Genomic DNA, 26,340 nt, shown 5'->3' on the forward strand with positions numbered 1-26,340 from the left:
AAAAAGTTAACTCGGTTTTCAGAGCGATCTGACGACATATCATGTACGAATTTGCGATAAATCATTTCAATAGGAAGAGGCATATACGTATATTATATACTATCATTGGATCATTAAGGATCCAATGATAAAATGGAATTCCATTTCCATTTTATTTTATTCATTTTCCAAAGGTATTGACGTTGGAAGTGACTCTGTATAGAATCACTTTCTCCTCTTACTGCCCGTCTCTATTAATTAAAAACCACAGGAAGGAGTTCAATGCTCCAAACGAAAAGATTTTTCACATTTTTCCAAGTATTCATTTTTTCACTTTCTTTGCTCTACGTGGTCATTTCGATTTAAATTATTCAAAATATAACTACGTGTATGTATTCGTATTGCTTTCCATTGAGAAAAAAAAAACGATTCCCTTCTTCCAAGATATTGATGGATTGAAATATCAAAGGGACAGCGAGAGAAAGGGTAAAATATCTAAGGGGCTATTTTCTCCTCCTCATCGATTGATTTCGGAATAAATTGTACGCGAATTTTTTTGGATATTAAAATTTTTGTTTATTTCAATAATGTTTTTTCTGTATTTGTTTTTTGTTCTGATTTGTTTTCAATATATATCTATATATATAATATGAATATAATAACCATTTTATCACTTTTCTAATGTACATGTTTCTTTTTCTTTTTTTTTTTTCTTTTTCTAATAGAGGTTCGTTCAATTCCGATCGCGTTAAGTGTCATATTTGTACGATATTATCAAATTAAATCGCAAGATTTGTAGCGAAAATTCTTTCAAAATATTATTCTAATGCACAAATTTACATAAATCGTCCGAAACTGAACGAACGCTTAATTTTAATGCTTTCAATTATTCGAAGTGAACGAATGTATATAATCGGGATGAAGCACCCTTCGTTAACATTTGAAAATTAGAACAAAACTATACAGATTGCTCTATCTGTTTGTTTGAAAACTGTTCATTAATTAAACTGTATTATTATTTTAAGGATCACCATCAATTTTTTAATATACATATAGTATGTAACATATGATGTGTATTTTTTTGTCTTTGTTTTATTTTATTTTATTTCAGTTTTTTAAATACTATCAAAGAGACAAACAATTGTGCTGAATTTTAATATTTTTTTTTTTTTTTCTCCTTTAATTTAGCAATAATCTTTCTTATCCATTTTTATAGGTGTATATTTATGTTTTCTCGAAAATTTATGATATTACTTACTTAAATAGCACACAGAGAAAATGGAAGTATAATAATTTGTAAAGATTTTTCTTCATACATTAGCTTTTTTTTTTTGTTTTTCGTTATCCCAGGATATATATATTTTCAAATATTATTTTACTGCTAAAAATTTAAACAACGGTGGTGCCAATATCGCTATATCATCGTATTACTGCAATCTTCGAAATAATCGAAATGCTGGAGTGGTCGGAGATCAAACAAAAAAATATACATATGTATTCATTCATCCACAATATACACTATATAATGTACGGATGTACAAAATGACTGGAAAATGAAGAACAACGAGAAAAAAATTGTTGTGTAACGAATTATATTTTTTGTCAAACAAATTTACGAACATTCCAACGATCGATCAACGAATATACCTGTATGGTCCAATTTTTCTCTCTAATACTGATCAATAAAATCATTTCCTTTTTTTCCGTTCTGAATCATAAATTGTCTCTCAAGTCGTTTTTGAGTTTCGTTTTGAGATTTGTGCGTCTTAGGCACGCTTACGGCGTACCTTACATGTAATGATTTTTAAATTCAATCAATTTATTTTCTAGATTTTATGGAAAACAGTTACATCCTTCGGTAACCTGTTTTGGTCGAGATTACGGGTGTAAACTACAATAATAACCCTAATTTAAGTAATGATGATAAAAATTTTGAGGAAGAACTGTTCACGGGGTATAGGAATATTTTGATTATTATAACACATCACGGAATGTATGCATTTAATATCTGTTCATATAATAAGATAACAAACATAGTAAAAAAATAAATATAGAGAGGAAGTTTTGTAGGTTTCTTTTTTCTTTCCTTTATGTAAGTAAGAAATTGAACTCACCAGGGAAAGACATTCTGCGAACAGTTGGGATAAAGCGTCTTTTTTTCGTATGAAAATTAAATGTGTATAAGTATAGTTGTACATGTATTCGTTATACTGATAATGTTATGGATATTTTTCCCTCTTTTGTTGAACTGTTTTATCGGTTAATATCAAACTAACGACTAGACTTTAGAAAACTCACGCGTGGCATAGGCCTATCAGTCATGAAAAAATAAAATCAAATAAAATAAGTTACAGCCAACGTAAACGAAGGAAACCATGATTGATTCGGTAGTTATAATATTATAGATCAATCTACCACGAATATCTAGAGCATGTGTTTTCGCGTACACGATGATAGTAGCCAATAAGTTTCGAAGTATGAAATATGATAGTTTTAGAAAAACAATTTCACATTTATATTCATAAAAGCGCACCGGAACATTTATCAATATTATTTTTAAACAATTATATCAATATTCAATATATGTCAATGTAGATAGATATCATTGCGATAACAATAACAACACGCGAATTTTATACTCCCAAAATGAAAGCGAATTGAATATAGGTACTTATGTAAAATAGTGTGAAAGCGTATTAAACTGGTTTTATGTATGATCGACTAGCTGAACGAGATGCTGAGGCTAAAATACACGTAGAAAGTGATTTGAAAGAAAGAAAAAACCAACTTCATTCCTAAAATCCCAATACACGCAAGCTTCGATAGACATAACGATGAAAGCTCAACGATGAGCTTGTTTCATCCAACTGCGTAGGTGCCACGAATCAACTAAGATTCTCACCGGGCCCTGAAACACTCCTACGAACTTTTAAGATTCTTACTATTTCTTTCTTTTTCTTCTCCAATACTATAGATATTATTTTTCATACAAAGATGATTTGTTGCTAGCTAAACATCAATGGACGAAATGCTTTGCGGCCCATCTTTTCGAATGACCCGCCGCCAAGTTATGTAATATGTCATTAGGTACTAAATATTATCGTAATAGATATATTTTATGTATATTTTTAAATTCTATTAATTTCTTCGATATGCTATTATCTTTATACATACACATATTGTTGGTGTTACTCGTTTCGTTCTTAAAAAATCTCACTTTTACTTCCTTCACAAATTAATCGATAGACTTTCATTAATATTCAACAGCCCAATCCCATTCCTCCAGGAACTAAATCGTGTTTCGTTTGTCATTTTTTCTGTCCTCCGATATCATTAGATATTTTTGCTTGTTTTTCGTCACTTGGTTTTATTCCAAATCCTCAGGAATACCCGCCCTGTGTACCCGCAAGACAGATCGACAAATCATAGCGAGTAAAAAATCCCTCAGTCTATTCTGCCAACTTCCGGTTTTGAAAATTTCTTCGCGCGATTCCTTAGAGATAAGAGTTTTCGGCGAGGTAAAACGGTCTTAAGGACGCTATTAGTCATCGATAACCTTGGTCCTGTAACTTCTGGTTGGACAACTGACGAACAAGACCGTTGAACACTTTGTTACGCAGCTTTTTTACGACGCTGCTCCTTTCGACCTGCGTTACCAGCAGTACCGGATGCCACCCCACTTCTCTCACAATCTGGCGTTGGAACTGGTTTCAACTCTCTGAAGAAGAAGTTTAAACGTAAAATTATTTCCCATGAACCACATCACCCGCTAGTCAGAAAGTTGTCCAAACTCCCTGCGTTTGTAACGTTACTTTATCTCCATTTTCCTCACCTATAGGAAATGAGATCCTCGTCATCTGGTACCCTGGATAGGAGATCCAAAAGTTCATTGTTGGGTATCGTGTGAGGCCTGAGGATTTTTCGGAAAAATTTGTTGATACCCCAGGCCATGATGAGGTAACGTATTGGCACAAAGTATAAAACTATAGCTCCGATGAAGGCAAGGACCATCGCCAAGTAGCTGAGGTAGGGCACCGTAAAGTTGAACGTGTTTTTAATGCTCTCACCCAGGCTCGCTATGTACCCTATAGAATTTTGAACCGTTTGCGTAACCTCTTGAATCGCGTGGAGTCGTTCCTTCAATGATTTTTTTTCTTCCTACGAAAACATAGTTGGTGATTAACTATCGAACTTTAGAGTACAGATGGACCTTCATTTGGATCGTTTTATTCACTGAAGAACACAGATTTATTTCCAGTATTCAATTTACCTTGTCCTTGTCGTCGTCGTCATCATCGTCGTCGATTGCCGCAGGAGTCGAGGGTGCCTCGTCTGCGCTGTGATCATTCAAATCGCTAGGTGATAAAGAATTCGACGATGATTGATAAGCTGGCCATCCTGTCACAAGTGCTACCTGTTTTACAATTGATCAATAATAAATTTCTAGACTCGTTTGAGCTGTTCATAAGATCATAGTTTAGAGATAGAAACGATCAGTTGGCAGTTTGATTTTTCGGAAATACTTACAATGTAGTATTTGAGAAAAACCAGCAGGGCTGCTGTTGGGATCATGTAGGGTTCGAAGTAATAACAGAGAAAGATGAAGAGAGCAAAAGCGATGATGCTTCGGGGTGTACTTTCCCATTCAAAGCAGCTCCTGTAACGATAACCATTTTATTTTTAGCTCAACCTTATAACTCAGGTTTCTTACATCGCTATAAAATTATAATCTTTACTTACTGAATGTATTTGCTGTGGTCGATGAAAAAAACGATTATTGCTTTCAGCCTGAGAACATTTCTGAGGAAGACTTGTCGTTTGAATTTTACTTCTGGTTCCATGTATTTCCTTTCCTTGGGATTCAGAGTTCTCACACATGCTCTCAAAGGATTCCACACTACTGTCATCTCAAGCAAAATTTGCGGGGAATTTCCCTTTGCTCGTCCTCGAAGCTTCTTGTCTTTCAAGGCGTACCAACGTTTTTCGCCATTGTGTATCCTCAACAATGGAATTGCCACCCGTCCCAAAAATTCTACCTTGTGGTCCCTGTCCTCGTCATAAACTGTCACCTCGAGCACGGAGTTGATGTCTTTAACGTTGCTGGATAATGAAAAAATAAAAATTCTAGAAGTCTTAAATTTAAAAAATCAAACGCTAAAGAGGAAACATATTTTAAACTCACAATGTGAAAATTTTCTGCCAATTCGGTGCTAAAGTTTTGTACTCAGTCTGGGTCTGGAGCCGAGCATTAACGAGTTCCAAGACGCAGAAGGGATCACTTTTGCCACCCAAGTCAGCTGCTGCTAATCCTTGAGCTCTGAAAACCTTGAAATAAATACAGAAAAATTAGCATCTTCCATTCGATCAATTGGGGTACAGATCTTTAAGGGGACGTCCTCCGCCAATTTTTTTCAAAAGATCAAAGTGACCTACTTTGACCGTGAGATGTCCTACATCCTGCGGCCTCTGCAGAGTTTTGATAAAAGAATAGCGTTGAAGAAGCAGTGCACGTTCCTGTGGGGTTTCTTCGTGAGCTGCTAAATCGCTTATAGTTTCACTAGCAGTTGTCCCGCTAATTGTTAATAACAGAAAAACGCTTCCCGCTCCATCTTCAAGGTCACGCCACAGTCTGTGAGTCTTTTCCCGCTCCATAGTTGCTAGATTTATGACGGTCCTCCCCATGAGATCATCTCTCGATTTATCCCGGTCCCATATCGTCACTTCGAGCTCCTGCCCGAATCCCATGTCTTCGTATAGGTGGAGGTCGAATTGTTCCAGCCAAACGGGACTCAATGTCTTGTGAACCACCTTCGACTTGTATTTTTCTGTGCCAAGTCTGCGGAAGGAATTTGATTCTTTACCAGAATATTGGAAAAAAAAATATCTACAACTACCGTAGAATAAAAGCCTGCGGATTTCTTTTACCGAAATTTGACGTATGGGTCTGAGAGGCCATCGATGTCCATCGGTAGCAGATTTTTTGCCTCGACCAGTACGATAGTGACCACAGAACTCCATATTTGAGATTTTAGTTTCCTGTTAACGTCCACTAAGCGGGTGTTCCTTTGGAAATACTGAAACAAATAATTCAATTAAATTAGAGCAAACATTCTGTCATTCGAATTCCTATATTCGTGAACCGCTGCCGTAAATTTGTCAAGTACGCGTGATCAATTAGTGATAATTAGAGCCCTATTCGTTGTAAGATCGTTTTCGCGATAAACATGGTAGGTAGAGAGTGATGAGAACTCTAATATCAGTTAGTTAAACACATGGAAACATTTACGAGTCTATTGATTGGGCGGCAGAACTGATAAGATACAAATGATTCTCTACGGTATCAGTTACACTGACCATCGATCCTCGTTGTATACTTATATAGCTAATTTTATTTCGCATCGTTTTATTCGTACCCTTCGATGGGTCGTCGATCGTGCATAAACCGGTACGAGTTCGAACATATCGTCTATTTTTTTTTTTTTCACCCGCTGGTAAAAGCTATTATTTCAACTACATTACGTAAAGATCTAATTTCATAATACTGTACGGCGCACCCTGTAAAGTTCCTCGCTTTTTTCTCTGAATCCCTCCTTGATTTTGTCGATGAAATCTTGATGAGTGTGAATTTTATTTTCCCCCGTATTACTTTCCTGATGATCGATAGCCTTCTCGATCACATTGGGCGGTGGAGTAACGGAGTGTTTGAATTCAGGTGTTGACTTCGGCGACCCCGGCGTGGGTTCTGGTACGGTATGCGACCTGATCAGAAGAGATTCTTTCGGAATCGAGTGCAAAAAACTAGGATTTTTGCTTCCGTGCGGGAGATCGTTGAGGTCACTCGGAGAATTTTCCTCACCGTCACCCGTTTTTTCCGCCTTTTTATTCTGCGTTATTTTATTACGTTTAGGAGCAACCGGAGAACTTCCGCCACTTTTACTAATGCCTCTGAAATTTTCCAAAACCTTTCTTTCGAACAAACGATGATCGGAGTTACTCTCCCTGATTTTGAACCCTCGATCCACCTGCTGTGTCGACGTCGGTGATACTTTTCGCGAAGCCTTTGATTCCTGCATTTTACTCTGTATTTTTTCATGCTTTGCTCGGAGATTTTTGAAGTGTTCTATAATAGTTCTTTCGATTTTTTGATCGTCGAAATTCTTTTTCAACCTTTCCGCTCCTGCGGGCTCCGGACTTCCGGTAAAACGCTCGCTACATTTACGCTCGGAATCATTGTAATCCTTAGTTTTGTCCTCGGCGAACAAATCCGCGGTCGGCGATGGAACTCTACACTTTTCATTTATCCAAGTTTCGATCGGTTGTAACCAAGGGTGTCTTTCTATGTTCTCTTCTAAGACTCTCTCCACGTGATTTTCCAGCATTTTTTCCATTCGCTCGACTCGCCGCTCCAGCACAGATCTGATCGAAGGCTTTTTACTCTTGGATTTCAAACCTTGATAATTTTCCAATTTTTCTCCTCCGGTAGCTCCGACTTCCTCCTCACCCGGCATTATAACTTCTTTCACGAATTCTACTCCGGTTGTTTTTTTGTAAACGATATCGGCTCCCCTGATTGCATTTTTTATTTTACGCCAGCCAGTCTCCTCGCTGATCAAGTCATCTTCGGGGTCCGAATTCGATCGTAAATCTTCCGGGAATTCTTGAACTTCTCCATTTACCGATCCTTCGATCTCGTCCGCCTTGATTTTGGTTGATATTTTGTGCGTTTCCCTTAAAATTCTTCGAGTATGTTCTATTTCCGCGCAAAGAAACTCATTGTTAACGAGCGATAGAAATCTCAACGATGCGGCAGAATCTGAATTACCATGATCGAATTTATTGGATTTTGCAGCGGTACTGATTCGCGAATTTTTTCGGACCGATGTGTCGTTTCCGTTCGACGCACTTTCCTCGTACTGTTCGCTCGAGCTTTGGCAGCCGTCTTCGTCGCGTAATTCTCCTTCCATTTCACGAAACGGGTATATTTTCAATGATATACTTGCAAATTTTCAGAAAAATATCGACGTCCATTTATTTTACACCACTTTGTTTAAGGTCTCGTTTCTTTCTTTCGACATCTTGCATCTGTTGAACATTAAATATTTACTTTATAAACGATATTCGTTTGTTTTTACGTCACATACAGAAAATTTCGAAACATTCGCGACGTTCTGTAATTTCACTCTGTTAGTTGATTTAACTTTACTCAAAAAAAAAAAAAAATGAAGAAATTATCGCATTTTCACGCGCTCGACAATCGAGGGGTTCATTCCCACGGAAATCGTATAAGTATAGCTAATTTTTACCGACGCGTTTTTTAGTAGGCTTAGATTCATTTTGCCGATGGAGATAAATATCCGCATAATTGCGTATCGTTGAAGTTTAGAGAAACTCGTCGAATAGTTCGAACGATAGAATCGCTACTTCGAATCCAAAGCGAAAAAAATCGCTCAAAAATCGTACCAGCCTTCCAATATGTCTGCTTAAGCGTTTCGAGAATGTTTTCTTCATCTTTTCACTGCGAATAATTGAAATTACGACGGTCGACTATTCGAATGATCAAAAAAACAGAATGTACGGTGAGTTTTGTATGATAATCGACCAGAGATTGCAAAGTTTTCGCGCCTCATCCGCGATGATCTCGCGTTAGAAGATCGGGCGAAACTGTACGAAAATAGGTAAAGCATTCCCATTTTATGGAATACGAGAAAATCTTTTTCACTAGAACGGCAAAATTATGGTTCCGACAATTCAAACAGTTCCCGGCTGTAGCTTATTTATCCACGCTACCCGTTCCCGAAGTTCTAGCAAAACGCTAATTTTCAATTTTCTCGTGAATTTCTGGTGTATAAAGTAACGAATATTTTGCTTGAAGCCATGTGGTCAAGAAATTGAAACACGTACATCACGAAGATTGAAGATCTCTAAACTTTAATTATACACTTCGATTCCGTGAATATCATCCGAATCGTTGAATGCTCGATCCGAATCGAACAAGAACGTTATATGGAATCGACTGTTGAGCAAAACAAACGTACATAAGCCGTAGTCAATTTAAACTCTCAATTTATACGATAACGATGATGTGCACAAATTTTATTACATTCTTCGAAATTAAAAGTACAACTTTTAACGATCATAGTATCTCGAAATATTTATGCAGAACCGCGGCAGAACTTTTTGGAAAAATTAAATCAAGCAATCTCAATTTTTTCCACCGAAACAAGTAATTCTTTAAAAAACATATTATGATTGTGGCATATTCATCGCAAAATTTGTGCGGTGTCCAACTCCAGTGAGTAATTTCTCGACGGTGTTTTCAGAGTGTATAATACGTCGCTCTCATTAATTAACGCCCATGAAATTATTTGCGAATAAAATATAAAAATTTCAGCCAGGGTCTTCTAGCCAAATTGTTCCACCCCTGATTCGTCTCCGGGGATTTTTGTTACTGGCCGCTAGCTCCGACATTATACATTTGATGCGCGAGACGTCTGCACTAATTGCAGAGTTATATATATATATATATGTATAATACCGGATTAATTATAACATTCTCGTTAATTAACAGGTGCAAGTTACGTCTGTCAAGTTTTGAATCGGCCCATAAACTGCATCGTCTGCAGATTTCGTTGCCAGCGATATCTCAACATCCAAACCACGCTCGATTCGCCAAAATACCGTGCGCAACTTGAAATCAAATAAAGGACGATTCATTTATTTAAGGGTTGAACTGATCGATAATCGAAGATTAATTTTGGATATTTTTTACACAAAAGTTGATCATTCAGCTCAGTTGATAGAAGTATACACTTCGCCTTCTCTGTAGATATGATTATACCGTATCGTACTTCCGGTGGAAAAAAAAAAATTGAATAAATTAAAAAAAATAATGATACGGGTTACCCCTTCGTCCTTGCTATGATTATTCGTTATCCCGGTTTATTTACACGACAAACAAATACACGCGCGTATAGCAACATGATATACAGACTATAATATGCGGCGCAAAAGTCAATATTTACTCCAATCATCACGGATCAAAAAGCGTAGTCCGAATCAGTCTTCTAATTTGTCAAACATCCCTTATTCGTCCAAACATTCTATATTGTTATTATTATTATTCCCATCGCTATCGATATCACAGAAAAGCTGTGATCTTTTGAAGAAAATCCTGTGATGTGCGCTCTTCGATTCCATGCTCACTTCAATTTTTACCAGATTCAGAAAAATGAGAAAAAAAGATCTCTTCCTTTCGAAAGATAGCGATCATCCTCAACACTATCGTTCAACCACAAGAACGCGCACACATATCTAGTTTATCTTTACGGATGAACCCCTCCTAGTTGACTTTCCGCACATCCGGTGTTCTTCGTTACTCTAGTTACCTATTAGAAGAAAAAAAAATTCTCTTTCTCTAGCAGAATTGTTAGACGACCGGATAACAACACCGATCAGCCAGTACATTCATAAAAATTTCCGTTTCACAAAAAAATGGAAGTGCAGCGATGGCACCAAAAAAACATTTACCAGATTAAGAAACGCGATCGCACGTAGATGACGTCGCATTTGCGATCGGATATCCGAATCGAGGTATGGATAGAAAGGAGGGGGTGAAAAACAAAAAATATACGCTCGATCATCGTAGTTATTATCACGTTCGTAACAATTACATCATACACTTGTAATTTCATCCCCGCACGATTAGCACATCGTTATCGGCAAGGCCCTTTCGTGTAATTTATGGGTTTGTTTATGAATTTTTTTTGACAATCAGTCGAAATCAGGCGCAATTATATCATGTTGATAAACACCGAGACTTGTGATCATGAACTGGAAGTTTGGATGTTCTGTAGCGGCGCGGAGTGTGATTTACAATTACATTACATGTTTCCAGATGACTAGTAGAGCGAGTGAAAAACTACGGACTTACGTAATTGAAACGGTATAAAAAAAAAAAAGAACAGAAAAAAAACGTCATAAAGAACGTGAGGAAAAAACGGAATCATAATGTATATAGTTATTCCTAAGAATTAGTCACGTGATCGGTCAGCTTTTGACGGAAAAAAAGTTTCAAAAACTATTGACCTACTTTATCATATTGGTTATTATAATTGAAAATGCTTGTTTAAAAATCTAGTGCAAGTTATCACTTTATTGTTTTCAGAGCGGATGATATGAAAACTAAACTTCACACACTGTAACGTTATCGTTATTGCGTCACGATTTTCACACGTCATTATTTCACACAATTTTTTCAAAGTTAAACCTATTCTAGTGCGTGTCAATTCTTAATTAGATATTACGATTAAGACCGGCTGCAGAGCTTTGATTTCCGGGCTTCATATCTATACGACTCGAAAGACTGGACAGTATTGAAACTTCTGCGCCAGCTGGCTGCTTACTTTCTGCGGCCCGCCAATTTCCCTCTCCTAACTCTGCCATGCTCTTGTGTTGGTCGGTGTACGTACATATCCCACAAATTTATATAACGGGTGTCTGATGTCTCGTCAGTTTTTTGCGCCGACACGTTCCCACAAATCGTATAGGTATATTCGTTACCTCTTTCAGCGTCAGCGTTTAGATCAACCGGAAACGCTCCAGTTCTTTTATTTTTAGGCACGTTGATCAGACGTTGACTTTGATAGGCTCTGAAAGACTCGTGAAACAGAAACGATTCTTCTTTTGTTTCAACTTGACCTTCGAAACGTAACAAAAAAAGTCACCTGGGGATAGTCTGTAATGTGGATGTTTTTTCCTTGTGAATATGTAACGTAGTAGGTGTAAATTATTCGTCCGTGCCTACCACCATGGTAGCTAGGCCATTTTTGAATTGCTTTTTCATTTCCTTTTCTTATCCAATGAGGAGTTTCAGGTTTTAAAACACGTTTGACCGCTTACTTTTATCCATAGCTCGCACAAAAGCGCTCTATCCACTTTATACATCCTCGAAGACTTGCCACTACCATTCGTGGTATTTTTTTTTTTTTTTTTTTTTTTTCATCTTCTCCCTGATGTTTCAGCACAGATGTTCTGGCGCATCGTAATTTTTTTTGTATCAAAATACCTAAGCCGATCGGTTGCGAAACCACGACTTGGTTCGTTTACATAATTAATTGTGTCGGCTTTCATTTTTTCTTTTGAGGCGCCATTTTTTCGGCATGTACCGTCCGTCTGTCGCCACTAGGATAAAATAAATATAGGTATTCGTGTTATGAGAGAATCTAAATTGGGATTCTCGTATGAGTCAATCGGGTTGATATAGGTGCGTATGCGTTCAGGCAAAGGTTTATACCTACAACTCAATCATACTTGAGTCGTGAGTCTCGCCTGCGCCTTATAACAGAATCAATATTATGGCTGCTCTGTTAATGCTGCACTCGGTCGAGCGTAAAACTACAGTGATAAAATTGTTGATAGGGGTTTCACCTATATAATAAATGTCATCGTCGGTATATACATATCAGTAACGGATAATTTTCAGCACACACGAAAGACGTTCACGATTTTTCATTTGAAAATCATTCTTATTTTGTACATGAAAATTAAAATTTTCTCATAGATTCATGCGAGCAAGTGAGTCATCTTGGGCAAATATACGTATGTGTATGTACGTATACATATAGATGATGTGTTTAACATTCCTCGCGTTTTAACGTTGTTATTGTACCTCTAATTCCCGCATTATACCGTATAGTTTTATTATACTTCTAATTCCCGCATGGCGTAGGTATACTATTTCTGGAGTATTTCAGACCTCTGATATCAAATCACGGATTCACGGACTTTACAAGTAAACGTACTCCACGCTCGAAACTCTCAGGGTCAGGGAACGAATCTAATCGCCAAATTATGCCACGGTGTTCGTGAACCTCAACAATGAATGGCGAGGAGAAACCTTCACAATTTCTGTATCGGACTCGCATTGAAGTTGATCGGATTAAACGATTATCGATTAATTTCCCCTATATTAATAACCAACCTGTTCCTTGTCCTGTTGATTTCTCGGCCACAAAGTTGCGGTGATAAATATATTTCCCAAGTGCTGTTTCGGCCTCGCCGGGTCGTTTAATTCAAGAATGACGTCCTGTGCGTGACCTAATTCCAGTTGTGTCAAATCCAGTAGAGCGGAGCCCATGAAATCATCTTGAAGTCCCCAGTCGTAGTCAAAGACCTACGCCAATCAGATCGGATATAATGAACACCGATGATGATGATAATAATAATCATGATACAACAAAAATGAATCCCGGTTGTATGGATGTTATTGTACCTTGCCAAGATGGCAGTTCAACCCACGTCGATCAACGCGATAAACAACGTCTGACTACTCTCTATAAGCCCTCAACGATGAGATGAAAGAAATAATATATTATATATACATCGAGTTAAGTAGTTGCGCCGCCGTCTACAGATAGAAGATACATGAACAATGTTTTTCGATTAGATATATATCATTTTGTTTTCCATTCAGTTGCTTTTCACTATTTTTTTTTTTTTTTCATCTTCTGCAGTTTTCCTAGCAAACTTCTAGTTTCGCTGTAACGCGGCTAGAGCGGTGGCATACATACGAAAGTTATTGGATAATCGATTGATTTAATCATCGAAACTGCAGGGAACTATTGTAGTGAGGTAATAGGTACTTACTTTAATGGTTAGAGGTTTGAACGGATCTTCTATAGGCAGGGTAACGCTTTCGTCCCAGATTGGATTCAAATCTCTATGGACTGTTCGAGATTTGTGCAGCAGACGACCGGAGGATTTTATTTTCACGTAAGGATCGCTCGAGCCTGAAACAGGTCAATCGAATCAATCAAACCTACGGATCAACTTCACACAGTTTCGAATTTGAAAGATATCTGTAATTTTTAGTCAATTCGTTTGTAAAAAAAATCATTTCTGATATTGCTGTTATTCAACCGCGAACGGAATGCCGTGACGTTGTCCTTGGGAATCTATCCCGGCAGCTGTACGACTAGAATTATTCTTCGTTCTGAGATAAAAATAAAAGTAGAATGATCAGTGAGTCGTACGCTTGTTTTGTTCCATCGATTCTTTTCTTCAATTTCACCCGGGGATCATTATTTTAACGTTGCAAAGCGCGTATCCAAAATTGAGGGTATCGATTAGAATAAAACTCACAATCAGAATACACGATACGAAGTTTTCCGTCGCGGTATTTGAAGTATCTTTTTCAAAATACGATCCGAAAGACGCGTTATGCAGTGATCGCTGAAAATGGAACGAAAATGGCGTATGGAAAGTAGAAAATAATTGAAACGAAACGCGCATAGTATAAGGTCATTGCGACTTTGACCTCTGACGGACTCACCCCCCCTGTCCATTGCCACGAGGTTAGCACCTCTTCGCAGGTGCAATCGAAGTTGGAAAAAGGCATGTTGGCGTAACGCCAATTCCCTTCGTCTCGACGGCTCGTCTTGCCCTTGCAGAATAACCGACGCCGTGTCGGAGGTCGTGCAGGCTGTCGTGGAAGGTTGAGGTCGTTCATCCTGCAACTGCTGCTGCTGTTGCTGCTGCTGCTGCTGCTGTACCGAGAGTTTAGAATCTGCGCCCTGATTATGCTGCGAACTTTGTCTAGCCAAACGGTTTGAACCGTTGCTGCATTTACCGGGGCTATCTTCGTGCGATGGAACGCGATCTCGACTGCCTCGAGCCAACGGCGAATCTAAACGAAAAATAATCATTGAAATATCCCGAATGCCTCGAGAATTATTCCATCCAATTTTCATAAAAGTATGATACTTTGCACACCGTTACATCAGAGCAAATAAAGCACATTATTGTGAAATTTTTATCGAAGTTTATCGGGTCACCGATGGTGTCAAAATATTTTTCTGACCTCCATCTGTTTTTTTTTTTTTTTTTTTTTAAACGGAGAGAATTTACATGTAAAAAAAAAAACGTCATCCGAGCTGGCGATGAATTATTGATGACGATATTATATTCCAAGCGATGTAGTATACTTCCATTTCGATGTTTAATTATTTAAATATAAAAAGAAAAACTTTGCTTTCTAATGACTGACAAAAAAAAAAAACAAAAAAACAAAGCAAACTTTATATGAATATCTGCAGAATTGAACACGCACTCCAACGATGATAAAAATCTACCTGTGCAGGGGCGTGTGTTACTGTATTTCCACCCTAGTTAATATTATTATCCATAACATGGCCAGATCCGTGGCTTTTCGATAAAATCGTGTGTACCCGGGTCAGCGATTTAGTTGCCGCTTCTATCTTAGGAAATCCGATAGAATCCGGCGGCCGATAGGATTTTCCGAAGTTTTAGAAGAGTCGATTGATTTGGAAACGTTGAAATTGACAGAAACAAGTCGCAGCTATTTGAGAACAGCGGTTCTTTCAAAAATTCATCGACGTCAAGAGGTCGTGCATCACAAGGAGAATCAGGGTAGAAATCAATAGAATATAGAGGAGAAATATGAGACGTCAGCGAGCCATCTACTTCAATAATTGTTGATCTGGAAGATTTTCGAATAGCTACCACCCGAAGCCAGATTTTAGTTTGGAATAAATAAATATCTTTCTCGCAAAAATACATGGTCAAAAGAGAAAAATGGAATTTCACTCGAGAGCATCTAAATGAAATATAGCGTCTGAGATGAGAGGTCCGGAGATATTTTCGGAATTCACAAAATTCTACAGCTGCGGGATATGATTCGGTGGAGCTCAAATTTGGAGGGTCACATTTTTCCCTATCCTACTTTTCAAGAAAAAAAAAAACCAGTAGCCGTATCGCTGATCCAGGCACGCGCAATTTTTTTTGAAAAGTAACGGATCATGTGCAATTGATAATAAAAGGGCATATATATGCCTCGCAAATATATAGGTATATTGATAGGTCAACATCGACATGGTATACAAGGTATGTATGTACATGTCGCGATGTACCGTAAAGAGGAAAGATCCCTGACGCTGCAGTTGACGACGGGCCAACAAACAGCGATGGAATAGAGGTTTCAGGTCAGGTTGGGTTGGATTAGCGAGTATAATAGCCCTTTGACGAGGCGATAATAATAAAAAAGGTGCAGGGTAATTTGAAATTCCCATCGTTCTTCTACCTATTTATCACGTGACATTTTCAGCAGATATGGGGCGATACGTGTACGTTGTTATTATGAGGAAAGGGGGAACGATGAAAAAAAAAAAAAAAAAAACATGAAAAAAAAAACCACCCGCCTACAGATAGGTCCTGTGCAATAATATAATGTAACCCTGAGCATATTCGTGTTGGCGTGCGTAAAAGTTGTTAGAAAACACGCTCCGCACGGCGATGCGATCCTGCGGGTTCGATATGGAGGGTAAAATTTTAATTTTTGACGCCCGTCGATTAACGGAGCGTTGACTCTCGTGGGTGCAGAATTTTTTTTCCAATGCACATCTTATTTTTCGACGAATCAAGACATACACCGTCGATATATCTTTGAAATTTATTTTTTTTTCTGGTCGAGATCAGCAATTCAAAAATAACGTTTCCGAAACATCCCTATTCTTGGGGAAAAATTCAAGGGCGGATCCAGTTCATTGGATAGCCTCGTCGAGTTTTCATGAATTCTAGATCTTCGCGATGATAGGTAGATGTTGCGAATTTGAATTACAAACTATCCCTGCATAATAATCCCCAACAATTCGCACGCTTCCCTTAATTTTCGATGGTCATTTAATTGCGGTCATTATTCAACCGCGATCCATTCAAGCGGTCTTTTGACGGACTCGAGCTTCCGGAACTGTCGGCGATGGTCCCGGAGAACCGGAAATTGAGGCATCGGAATAATAACAATGATACAGCCCAACCGTACCTGGATGATTGTGGTAATGTCGCGCCGGGCTTTGCGTCGCCGAAGAACTGTGGCTATGCTCGGACGAATAATCAGCGGCGTAATCCGATTCCATTCCGGCGGCATTATTTTTACTGACATCCTGCGAGGCCGGTATGTGATCCCTGGATTTTTTACGCTCCTTACTCCTGCCGCGGGACCAGCGACTCTTTAACGTGGCAAAAAATGTATGCGTCCTCTGCGCTACTGATATGTGATGACGATGGCTGTGGTGGACAACCGAGGGATTATGCCCGTGCAAATTGTGACTCGGTGATCCGTTCTTCGGTCTTAATTCGGTGGCACTTCGAGACAGTTGACGACTTCCGTTCAGATTTAATCTAGATCTGTCTTCCGGGTGAGGCGCGTCTGGAACAAATTGCGGTTTTTAATCGGGGATGAAATTAAACGAAATTACATTCTTTCTGCCGAATCGTCGTGGCGTACACCCTGCAATATAATACAAGTGCGGGGGTGAGAATAATCCTAAGAAAAGGTGCGGACGGCTGCTGCGACGCTAATACGCAAGGTGAGGCAATTTGTCACCGTGGGTAACCCGCGCGGAATGTACCCTGTCGGCAAAGGTATAAGGCGTATATAATAACGCGAGAACACGTGTCAGCCCTTATTCGGATTCAAAGGCACGACGCGAATCGACCTTCGCCCCCTTTTCTTTCATTCTTCTCCCTCTTACAAAATGTACACACGAAACGTGTTATTCTACCGTCTGCTATTTCACTCTGCATAATTAAAAATAGGACACCCTGTGTCTAGGTATATAGCTATTGTGATGACGATGAATTTCAATCTGCAGATATAAACGGCTAGAGAGTGTTGGGCTACCAACAATAAAGACTGCGGCGCACCGAATTCGTCTTTTCGAAGGTATTGTAACCTTTGTCTCTTCTAAATTTTCTCCACTTCTCTTATCTAATAATCCTCGCGTTATTCGTAGCTCGACACCGAAAAACCACCCTTGCGAACGGCGTTGCCTCGCACAAGTAGAAATCCGTCCGTTAATACCGTTTTCTTCGAGAGATGGAATCGTTTCGATTTTCTCACGTAATTAGTTATGTCATATATTTGGCATATCCGCCTATTACTTCCGGGTCACGTGAAACAAATCCCGTGGAAATTTCTCGGCTGATATAATTTGGGGTCTATAAAGCTCCATTAATTGGGAAGACGGATTAACGCATACCTTGTACACTTACACATTTCACGCGGCGGCTAATTTTATATGCACATCGATATATGTATATGCATCAAAAACGCGTCCTCAAAATTTCATCGGGACGACGTGTATACCGTATGTACCGTAATACGTGAACGTGTATTAATTTTTTTGATTCATTCGATTCATTTTCAATGAAAATTTCCACAATCACGAATGGCGGATCCAGATTGAATCCTTTCTCCGCGTCTCCAAAGATCTCCTTTTTTTTTTTATCTCAATTTTCTTTCGAGATAACGCCTCAAAAGAAGATAAGCTCTTTTGACGGGTTTATCTTTGATGTACCCAGAGAAAATATAATGGGGTGTATGTATATATGTATGTTATATATATATATGTATATAAGTATAGTTATAAGATGAAAAGGGTATAAACTACTATGAAATAACAGAGGATCAGCTCAGCCTCTGTATAGTGTACAAATTAGTTTTTCTTTGACAAACACCATGCGACTAATCGCGTTTGCCTTAGACAAATCTTTCCCAAATTAATAACGTATTTGAGGATTTTAGAAGGTGGTTATTGAAAAGCTGATTTCTCTATTAGTTTGATACGCGCAAACAACTATTTTTTCAAAGATTTCTCAAGTTCACTCGTCGTCAGATTTTAATTTTTAATTTTATTTTCTAAATTATGGTATGTTAACAAATAATAAATAGAAGGTAGCTAATTGTGAGAAAAAAATTAACAACGCACTCGGGAAATGAAAATGTTTTCCTTATTTTATTACGATTATTATTGTTTTTTTTTTTTTTTTTTATTTCTACATGATGTGAGGCTAATAAGAGTTTACGAACGTTAATTGGGGGGACGGTTGTTATTTCTGAATTTTTGTTTAAATTCTTCTCTCTTTTTTTGGTTTTTTACTTTCTTTTCATTTTTGTGAATACAAAAGACACCCTTTTCCTCCCTCGTTATACCATATTTTTTCTCTCCTACTCTGTACAAGCCTCGACTTACCGTTGGGCACTTCACCGTCCTCTGACCCGGACGCTAGTAGTTCGACACTTTTGCTCATTTTATTTTATGGTAAAATATAGAGAATTCTTCTTAATAACGATCCACTCGTACGTTGATTTTTTTCAGTTTGATTGAGAGATTTCAATCTTTTTTTAAAGTGCATTAATCGAAACAGACCACCACTTTTATCATTCGATAACATTTTATCCAGGTTATTTATATATATTTGTTTTCATTTATTGTTGTAATTTATTTTTTTCCCGATTTCTTCTCAAAAATTTAGTCCGCCTTAATATCGTAAAAATATACGTATATTATTATTGTTATTATAAATGACAATAATAATAATTTTATATCTTATATTTAGGCACGAACGATTTTGAAAATTAACAATAATAATTAATCCATTTCAGGGCTGATTATCGTGGAATTATGACAAAAATATTTTAAAACTATTTTCTCGCGAGCTTTTTTTCTTTCGTTTTCTTCACTCTTCTTTGCTTGGGAATTGAATCGACAATCGGTAATTGAAATCAACGAGAAAATTTACCAACAATTACAACATTTATACAATAAGAATAATTCAGTCTCATTGATATTAGCTTACCGCGAACAATTGTTAAATTTTTGATTGTAAAATACAACTATATCGTGAAAAATTTAAGCAAAATAATAAAATTTCAAGCCGCGAAATTTTTTGAAAAACGCCGTTCACTTGTTTATTCGCGCGCACGACAGTGTTTTTTTTTTTTTTGTGGTCCTTCTCTTCTCTATTTCTGGGCTTTAAGGATAAGGAATAAGATCCTTTTTTCTCGTGTTATCAAAATAAGATCAAGATAGGATTGGAAACACGAAAATTGATAAAAAAAAGATGCGAAGGATTTGGAGGCTCCAGAATCTTTGACTATAAAGGAGCCATTGAGACGTTTCACATGGTCGCGATATACATTGACAGGTGAAACGTACTACGAGAGATCAATATGGTTGGTGTTGTGTAGAAAAATATGTGAAAATTGAGTGCAACTTGGAAGGCATTTTTCATACATATTTATGAAGGGTATAGGTAAAGTTTAGTAACCTGAAATATGCGTTTTTAGTGCATAGCGTGCAACATTTCGCGAATATTACAGGTTGCTCCTGAGATAAATTGCGATCCGGTGCACCCCGATCTTTTTTATTCTATGTGACTTTGAATTTATTACATCGCAATTAGCCCGCACTTAACAAAAAAAAAAAAAGAAGAATCCTTGATAGAACAACGAAGTCTACCCAGTAATAGATCGGCCCGGTTTTTTTTCTCTTTCTTGTCACATTATTCGTTCGTTACGTTGATAGCGCCAGAAACGTACTGAGAAGAGGTCAAAATTGTTGACGAAAATAACGAGTTGATAATTTTATCCATGGTCGGTGTATAATTAGGGTATTTAAAGAATTAATCTAAATAAGCAATCGCACGCCTCAATCATATTAAAAGTGAATTATTATCGTTATCGCGCGAGTAGGTACGGCGTATAAGCAGTTAGCAATAAGTCAGATTAATTTCTCTATTTCTAATTATTTATGCAGGAATCGAACGTTATCAATGAAAACTTTACTGTTTCGCCGCAGATTAATCCTTTATCACTTCGCTACACGTTAATTATAATCCACTCAATCCGAATTCACGTATGTTACATGGATTGCGCACATTTTTCGTCGCTGTTCTTTTGTTTCGTTCGCCCCATAGCGTCATTTATTGCGAAAGGACGTTCGATTATCTTCTTTATTTGTTTCGGGGGTTGTTTTATTTCCTTCCGTTTTTGAGGAACCAACTGAAAATTCTTGGCAGCCCTTCCTGGCGCGGCACGGTTTACGGGAGCCACTGACTCTGGATTCTCTTCTCGGAAAACGCGGTCGCATGCCGAGGATTCGTCTGGAGGGGGGCTTTATCGACCCAGAGTCCCACCACTTTCCGTTAAATTCACGTGCTCGACATACCCAGCACAGGGTTTTTGTTGCACCTACTCGTAATCAGCGACATGCATACGAACACCATGGATTTAATTTACATGAAAATATGCGCAGGTAACGCGCACTCGAATTGTTCGTTCGTTTTGTTTCCATTTATTGACAATCAATGACATAAGCTCGTCGATTTACAGCTTGGATTATAAACAATGATAAATAACGATATAATTAGGGTTGTTGTTGTTGCTTTTTTCCCCTGGGTTCAAAAAGGGAATTTGAAGAAGAACGAGAAGAAGGATCGTTGAGCATTGGTACTCGAGAAAACGAGGGGTCGTGTAACGAAAAGCGTGAAGGTTATTTAGAGCGGAGACAAGAGCGCTTCGGAGGTAGAAATTCTTTTTTTTTTCTTTTTTTTGGTTTCGTACTTATGTACACGAGCTTTTATTCTCTGCTTGGAAAATTCGAAAAAATAAGAGAAACCCTTTCAAACTAGACGGTACAATTCACGTGGTTACCATTATCGTGGATCAGTTTGAAAACCTGCCCCCGGCGGAGCAGTCTACTCGTCCAAAAGAACGAGGGTTTTTTACGTGTGGTGTATAGGTATAAATAATCGTACTCGGCCGATATATCCTATTGAAGGTATCAAGTCGCTTCGTGTGTGACACTGGTTGTATTATTTCTTTGCAGAGCTCATCCAGCAGGCGATCTTTACCCTACTAGGTAATTATTGAATTGAGGCGGGAACGGCCGATACGACGAAACGTCTACTTTGCTGTTGGAGAACCATGTTTGAAATAACAATTTGCGAGATGAAATTTTATTTAGTCATACAAATATTCCAACTCCCTATTCGTTAAGGACCATTATAAAGTTGATGGGTATAAAGTTTCAGTCAACTCTTACGTAACTTGCATTTTTTAGTTACGTTATACGTTCCCCGCAGATAGTTGAGGTAAAAAAATTCAGCTTCTTCGAGATATACGTACGACATACTGTGCATGTGACCGAGAACTAAAGTAATTTATTTCAGCTGTTGGAACGTGATTCTTAAAGTTCTATTTAAAAATTTTTTACCCAAAAAGTATTCGCTCCTCGTAGCCTAATACATATGTATGTATACATATGTTACGTTTGAGGTCAGATTGTTTTGTTCGTTTGAAGTTAGATTTTTATTTTTACGCCTCGCGTGCGCCGAGGTGTGGTCCTGCGGATGTTAATTTCACGGTTGACAATTATCCCAGGTAATTAACAACAGGTCATATAATTGGACGTGGGTCAGCAATGATACATCATTTACCGAATTAAATTTTTTTTTTCAATTAATATAAACAGGTAGATAGCGAGGTTATCGCGTTTTTCAGTGACTTTTTAACCGAAACAATACCTCATGTGTATTTACGACCTTGACATTAAGCGAAGGTGCAAAAAACTGATGAAAAAAGAAACCAGAAAAAAGAGAATGGCGACTGAAATGACCACGTGTGATGTAATGAGGAACCAAAGTATGCTGCGTATTTTCATGCTACCAATGTACCAAAATGGATTGTACAACCAAACGGAGCCAGGGCGGGGCATTGTATAAGTATTTAACGTGTACGTCGGATCTTTACAAGTCTTCTTTAATGTATATTAGTGATTGCTTGACTCGGCATGACGCCAGTCTACATATCGCATGCTGAACGTGTTTCATCTTACGCATACGATTAAAAATTACAGTCCGAAAATCGAAACTTTCCTATAATATTTAAAATAAGGGTTGATGAATTTTGTCGAAATGTCTCTGCATTTGGCAAGGCATTTTCCAATCATTGGCCTTGAGATCACCATACTTATATTTTATTGGCCGCGCTGATTGTAAGAAGAATACAAAAAACTCGAATACCATCACCGTTATAATTTTGGCTAGAAAATTCGTTAGATCTTCGAAAGGAAAATTTTGGCTGAAGAATTTCTATGAAATCTGTTCTAATCGACATTCCGTATCATCGTATGCTCCCAATTCTCACGTGACAACAGATTTTATATATTGCAATAAAGTTACAAAGGATATAAGCTAAAACTTTTCCAATCATCTTTGCGCGTATAAGGTAAATAATAGCTGCGCGCGCGCATCGCATGAAAAACGCGGGTAACTTACAAGTCAAACTCTTGGATAAAGTATAAGAAGAAAAGGAAAAATAATCGAGTAAAAAAAAAAAAAATATGTATAAACCCATTACAACCAGCTGACGGGAGGAGAAAGTTTCCTCCCGTACAACCTGCTGCACCTTTTCATTTCATTTTTTACAATAAGATTCGGCTAATCAATGGCGGAGAGTTCCAGAGGTTTATGTAATTATGAAAATATGATTCCATCGTCCGAAGCGACAAGAAGCAGACCAGAAGTTCATCGGAGGACCATGAGAATTAATGTAATTATTCGAAATAAAGAACAACGAAGAATTTTATTGAATTAATGAAATGAAAATAGAGCAGAAGGCCAGCCGACAGGAAAATAAACGAAAATGAAATTCTCGCTCACCTGAGTTGTTAAGACACTTCTCAATCAAAACACAATCGTTTGGCTTCAGCATTTGATTATCTCTGTATTCGAACAAAAAATTAGAATGCGAATTAAATAATAACAATAATAACGATCACGATGATAATAATGACGATAATAATTTTTAGGAAAAAGGAATTGTTTTGTGCATAAATTTGAAGCTGTAAGAAACTGACCTTCTATTCTACCACCGGTACAACAATTATGACAGCAAAACATTTCCGTAGCTGCCTCATTCCTACGTTCTAATATGTAACGAGCTATACAGGTAAAAATAACACAACCGCTATTGTAATTCTTACGTCACTACTTTATTTTTTGAGAACACGAATACAGGCATTGCGCATCGGGCATGCTTTTGCAGTTTACAAACTTTTCGATAATTTTTTACCCTAGAATTATCGGTCTCTTGAAGGCTCCGCAAACCGGCAGATACGAACACGTTCTGTTCCTGTATCTACTGTCAAATGTCAACTAGCTACTAGGACATCATCTACGTGAAATGTCGAAGTTCTCCGAAGTTCCCCCACTTTATTACACCGAAGTTCCTCTCACAATCTGCGGTTCCTCGTGTCTTTGCCAGAAAAGGTCGCATCGGATGAAATGATGGTTTTTTTTCTACCTTCCAATTCCAAATTTCTAATCCAACCCAAAGAATATTACAACTTATATTATTTAGGCAACTAAAATTCTGCCGCTGCGAGTACCGTCTGTAGATTTGATCGTGTACGTGTGAAAGTAGAAAGCATTGAAAACGGATATTTTGTTGTCGAGACCAAAAATTAGGATTTCAAGGTCAAAAGGTTGACACCCTTACGAAGTACACCCAAAAGGAACGAAATGTATGCAGGTATAACCCATTTTTCAAAAAATTCGCCGCCCAGCTTGGTTCTTGCAGTCCTTGAATAAAATAGAGCCGCGCTCTTCAATCAACATTATTTTTTAACGTTTCCGCAATGTCATATGTAGGTAGTGCCCCACATTTCCTTCAATTTTTTATTAGCGTACTTCTCCTTTTATATCACGAAAAAACTATAACTGCGAGCCGCAACAGTATTTGCGAAAAAAGTAAGCTTTTCTGCAAAACGCTGTCGAATATTCTTAAAGTTAAACAGTTACATGCCGTGTATATCTGCACTTTTATGCAGCGACTGGGAATAAGAATGAAATACGAGAGGTAAAGATTTGAATTTTTTTATCGAAGCCACTTCGGATGGTATTTGAATTTGAATAAACAAAAGAATCAATTCATCCCTACTTCCGAATATGATCAAATTATTTGCGCGATGTCTTTCGGTTTATTTTATTATATTTATGCGACAAATTTTATCATATCGATAATGTCTCACGTCATAGATAAGTTTTATCACGCAATTACATGTTATATTTTGAGTCTGCAATGTCGTTCGTGAAAAAATGTATATTATAAATAGTCACGCAAAAGAATAACTTGAATATATTTATAGTTTGAGCGGAAAAAGACTGCCTCCAGCATCCCATAAAACGGAATATCGTACGGGATAGAGAATAAGAAAAGAAAGATGGAAAAAAAGGGTTCAGAAAATGGTGTGCCTCTCATTTCTCAGTGATAAATATGGGGTTGAAATGGCGACAGTCTGGAGCCGTGACGTCATGTCAAACGTAATGGGCGTCGTCCTGGCAACGAACATAATACGGAAACTACAGGACGTTGAATTCCGTTTTTTTATTTTTCGCCTTTTACCTTTTCCTTCAATACTCGCTGTTGGCTTTTTCCTTATCTAATTCCCTGAATTACCGATTCCCGCGCGTCCATAAAGTAAAGGGTACATCACCCTTCACCTGAAAAAAAAAGGACAAAGAAGAAATAATCGATTATGCAATTGAAAGTGGGAATTATTGCCATTCAAAATATGTATTTTATGTAAATACTCATAACTGGATTGAAAATTAATTTAAGGAATAAGCTTTGTCGGTATTATTATAGTCATCTCGTTCAAATTATATTCACGTCTTTATTTTATTTATACTCTATTTACTATATACAACATGTACAATTTTTTTTAGCTTTTTATATAAATGTACGTATATTATTCATATGTATTTGAGCATACATGGTACGCAATTAAAATGTACAATATTTATAATACAACAAATTAGGTATTTGTCATAGTGTAATAACAATTATTGTTACTGTTATGTATATTTTTTGCTTAATAAATTGATAAAAGTAAGAAAGGAACAAAAAAGAGAAACATCCAAAATTCATCTAAAAAAGTAAATCAATCAGTTTTCAATCGATATTTTCTCTCTTTCTCTTTATACCTCACCAATGTATATGTATAGAATCGGTATGCTGTCGTTTAAAAATTCGTGGACGGTTCTTTCATAGAGATAAACACAAAACGACGAAAAAGACAATAGAATAATTGTTTGTTTTTTCTTTCAAATCAGAACAATAGACACTAGACATGGGCTAGATGCCTATACCAAACATACACCTATGTATTAAAGAGTTAATTAATACTGAATAATATTTGCACGCATGCTTCTAAAAGCTTTATTATATAATTAAGTAATTGACCACCAAGGTATAAAGTATAATTAACTAAATTAACTTCTTTACTTTATTTGTTATTACCATTATTTTTATTTACTTTGGTATAAATAGGGAAACAAAAACTATGCAGACAGGAGTATTCGTTATTTCCTAAATACCTATTTACAATTATTAAACAAAATATCATACAGGTATGAATAAGTATCTTTGGAAGTATATGATTATTTAATTATAAATAGTACGATTCATACAGTAGTAGATCAATTTTATTTTTCTTTTTCAAT

At 37.3% G+C, this 26,340-nt stretch overlaps 1 protein-coding gene and 1 long non-coding RNA gene across 4 annotated transcripts; one reads left to right on the forward strand and one right to left on the reverse strand.

Annotated features, from left to right (window-relative positions):
* Nucleotides 1-591: 591 nt before the first annotated feature.
* LOC105689854 (multiple C2 and transmembrane domain-containing protein) lies at nt 592-23,981 on the reverse strand. 3 transcript variants are annotated; one of them, XM_020854515.2, is made up of 14 exons: nt 23,694-23,981; nt 23,497-23,558; nt 16,814-17,200; nt 14,309-14,662; nt 13,624-13,766; nt 12,959-13,150; nt 5,905-6,053; nt 5,413-5,815; nt 5,162-5,304; nt 4,720-5,079; nt 4,507-4,636; nt 4,250-4,393; nt 3,812-4,137; nt 592-3,697 (listed from the first exon to the last, which is right to left on the reverse strand). In XM_020854515.2, exons 2-14 carry the CDS (start codon nt 23,546-23,548, stop codon nt 3,592-3,594), a joined length of 2,889 nt encoding a protein of 962 aa, XP_020710174.2. In that variant the 5' UTR covers nt 23,549-23,558; nt 23,694-23,981; the 3' UTR covers nt 592-3,591. The 3 variants fall into 3 exon arrangements, with proteins under 3 accessions (XP_020710174.2, XP_012262612.2, XP_020710173.2); XM_012407189.3 differs by lacking the exons at nt 23,497-23,558; nt 23,694-23,981 and adding an exon at nt 19,026-20,876; XM_020854514.3 differs by lacking the exons at nt 12,959-13,150; nt 13,624-13,766; nt 14,309-14,662; ... (1 more) ...; nt 23,497-23,558; nt 23,694-23,981 and adding an exon at nt 6,534-8,061.
* Nucleotides 22,613-25,903, forward strand: LOC125500288. The gene is made up of 3 exons (XR_007277579.1): nt 22,613-23,386; nt 23,646-23,785; nt 23,914-25,903. It is a non-coding gene; the product is annotated as an uncharacterized LOC125500288 (long non-coding RNA).
* Nucleotides 25,904-26,340: the final 437 nt, after the last annotated feature.

This window comes from Athalia rosae, chromosome 3 (genome assembly GCF_917208135.1).
Source record: "Athalia rosae chromosome 3, iyAthRosa1.1, whole genome shotgun sequence".
NCBI classification, from domain to species: Eukaryota; Metazoa; Arthropoda; class Insecta; order Hymenoptera; family Athaliidae; genus Athalia; species Athalia rosae.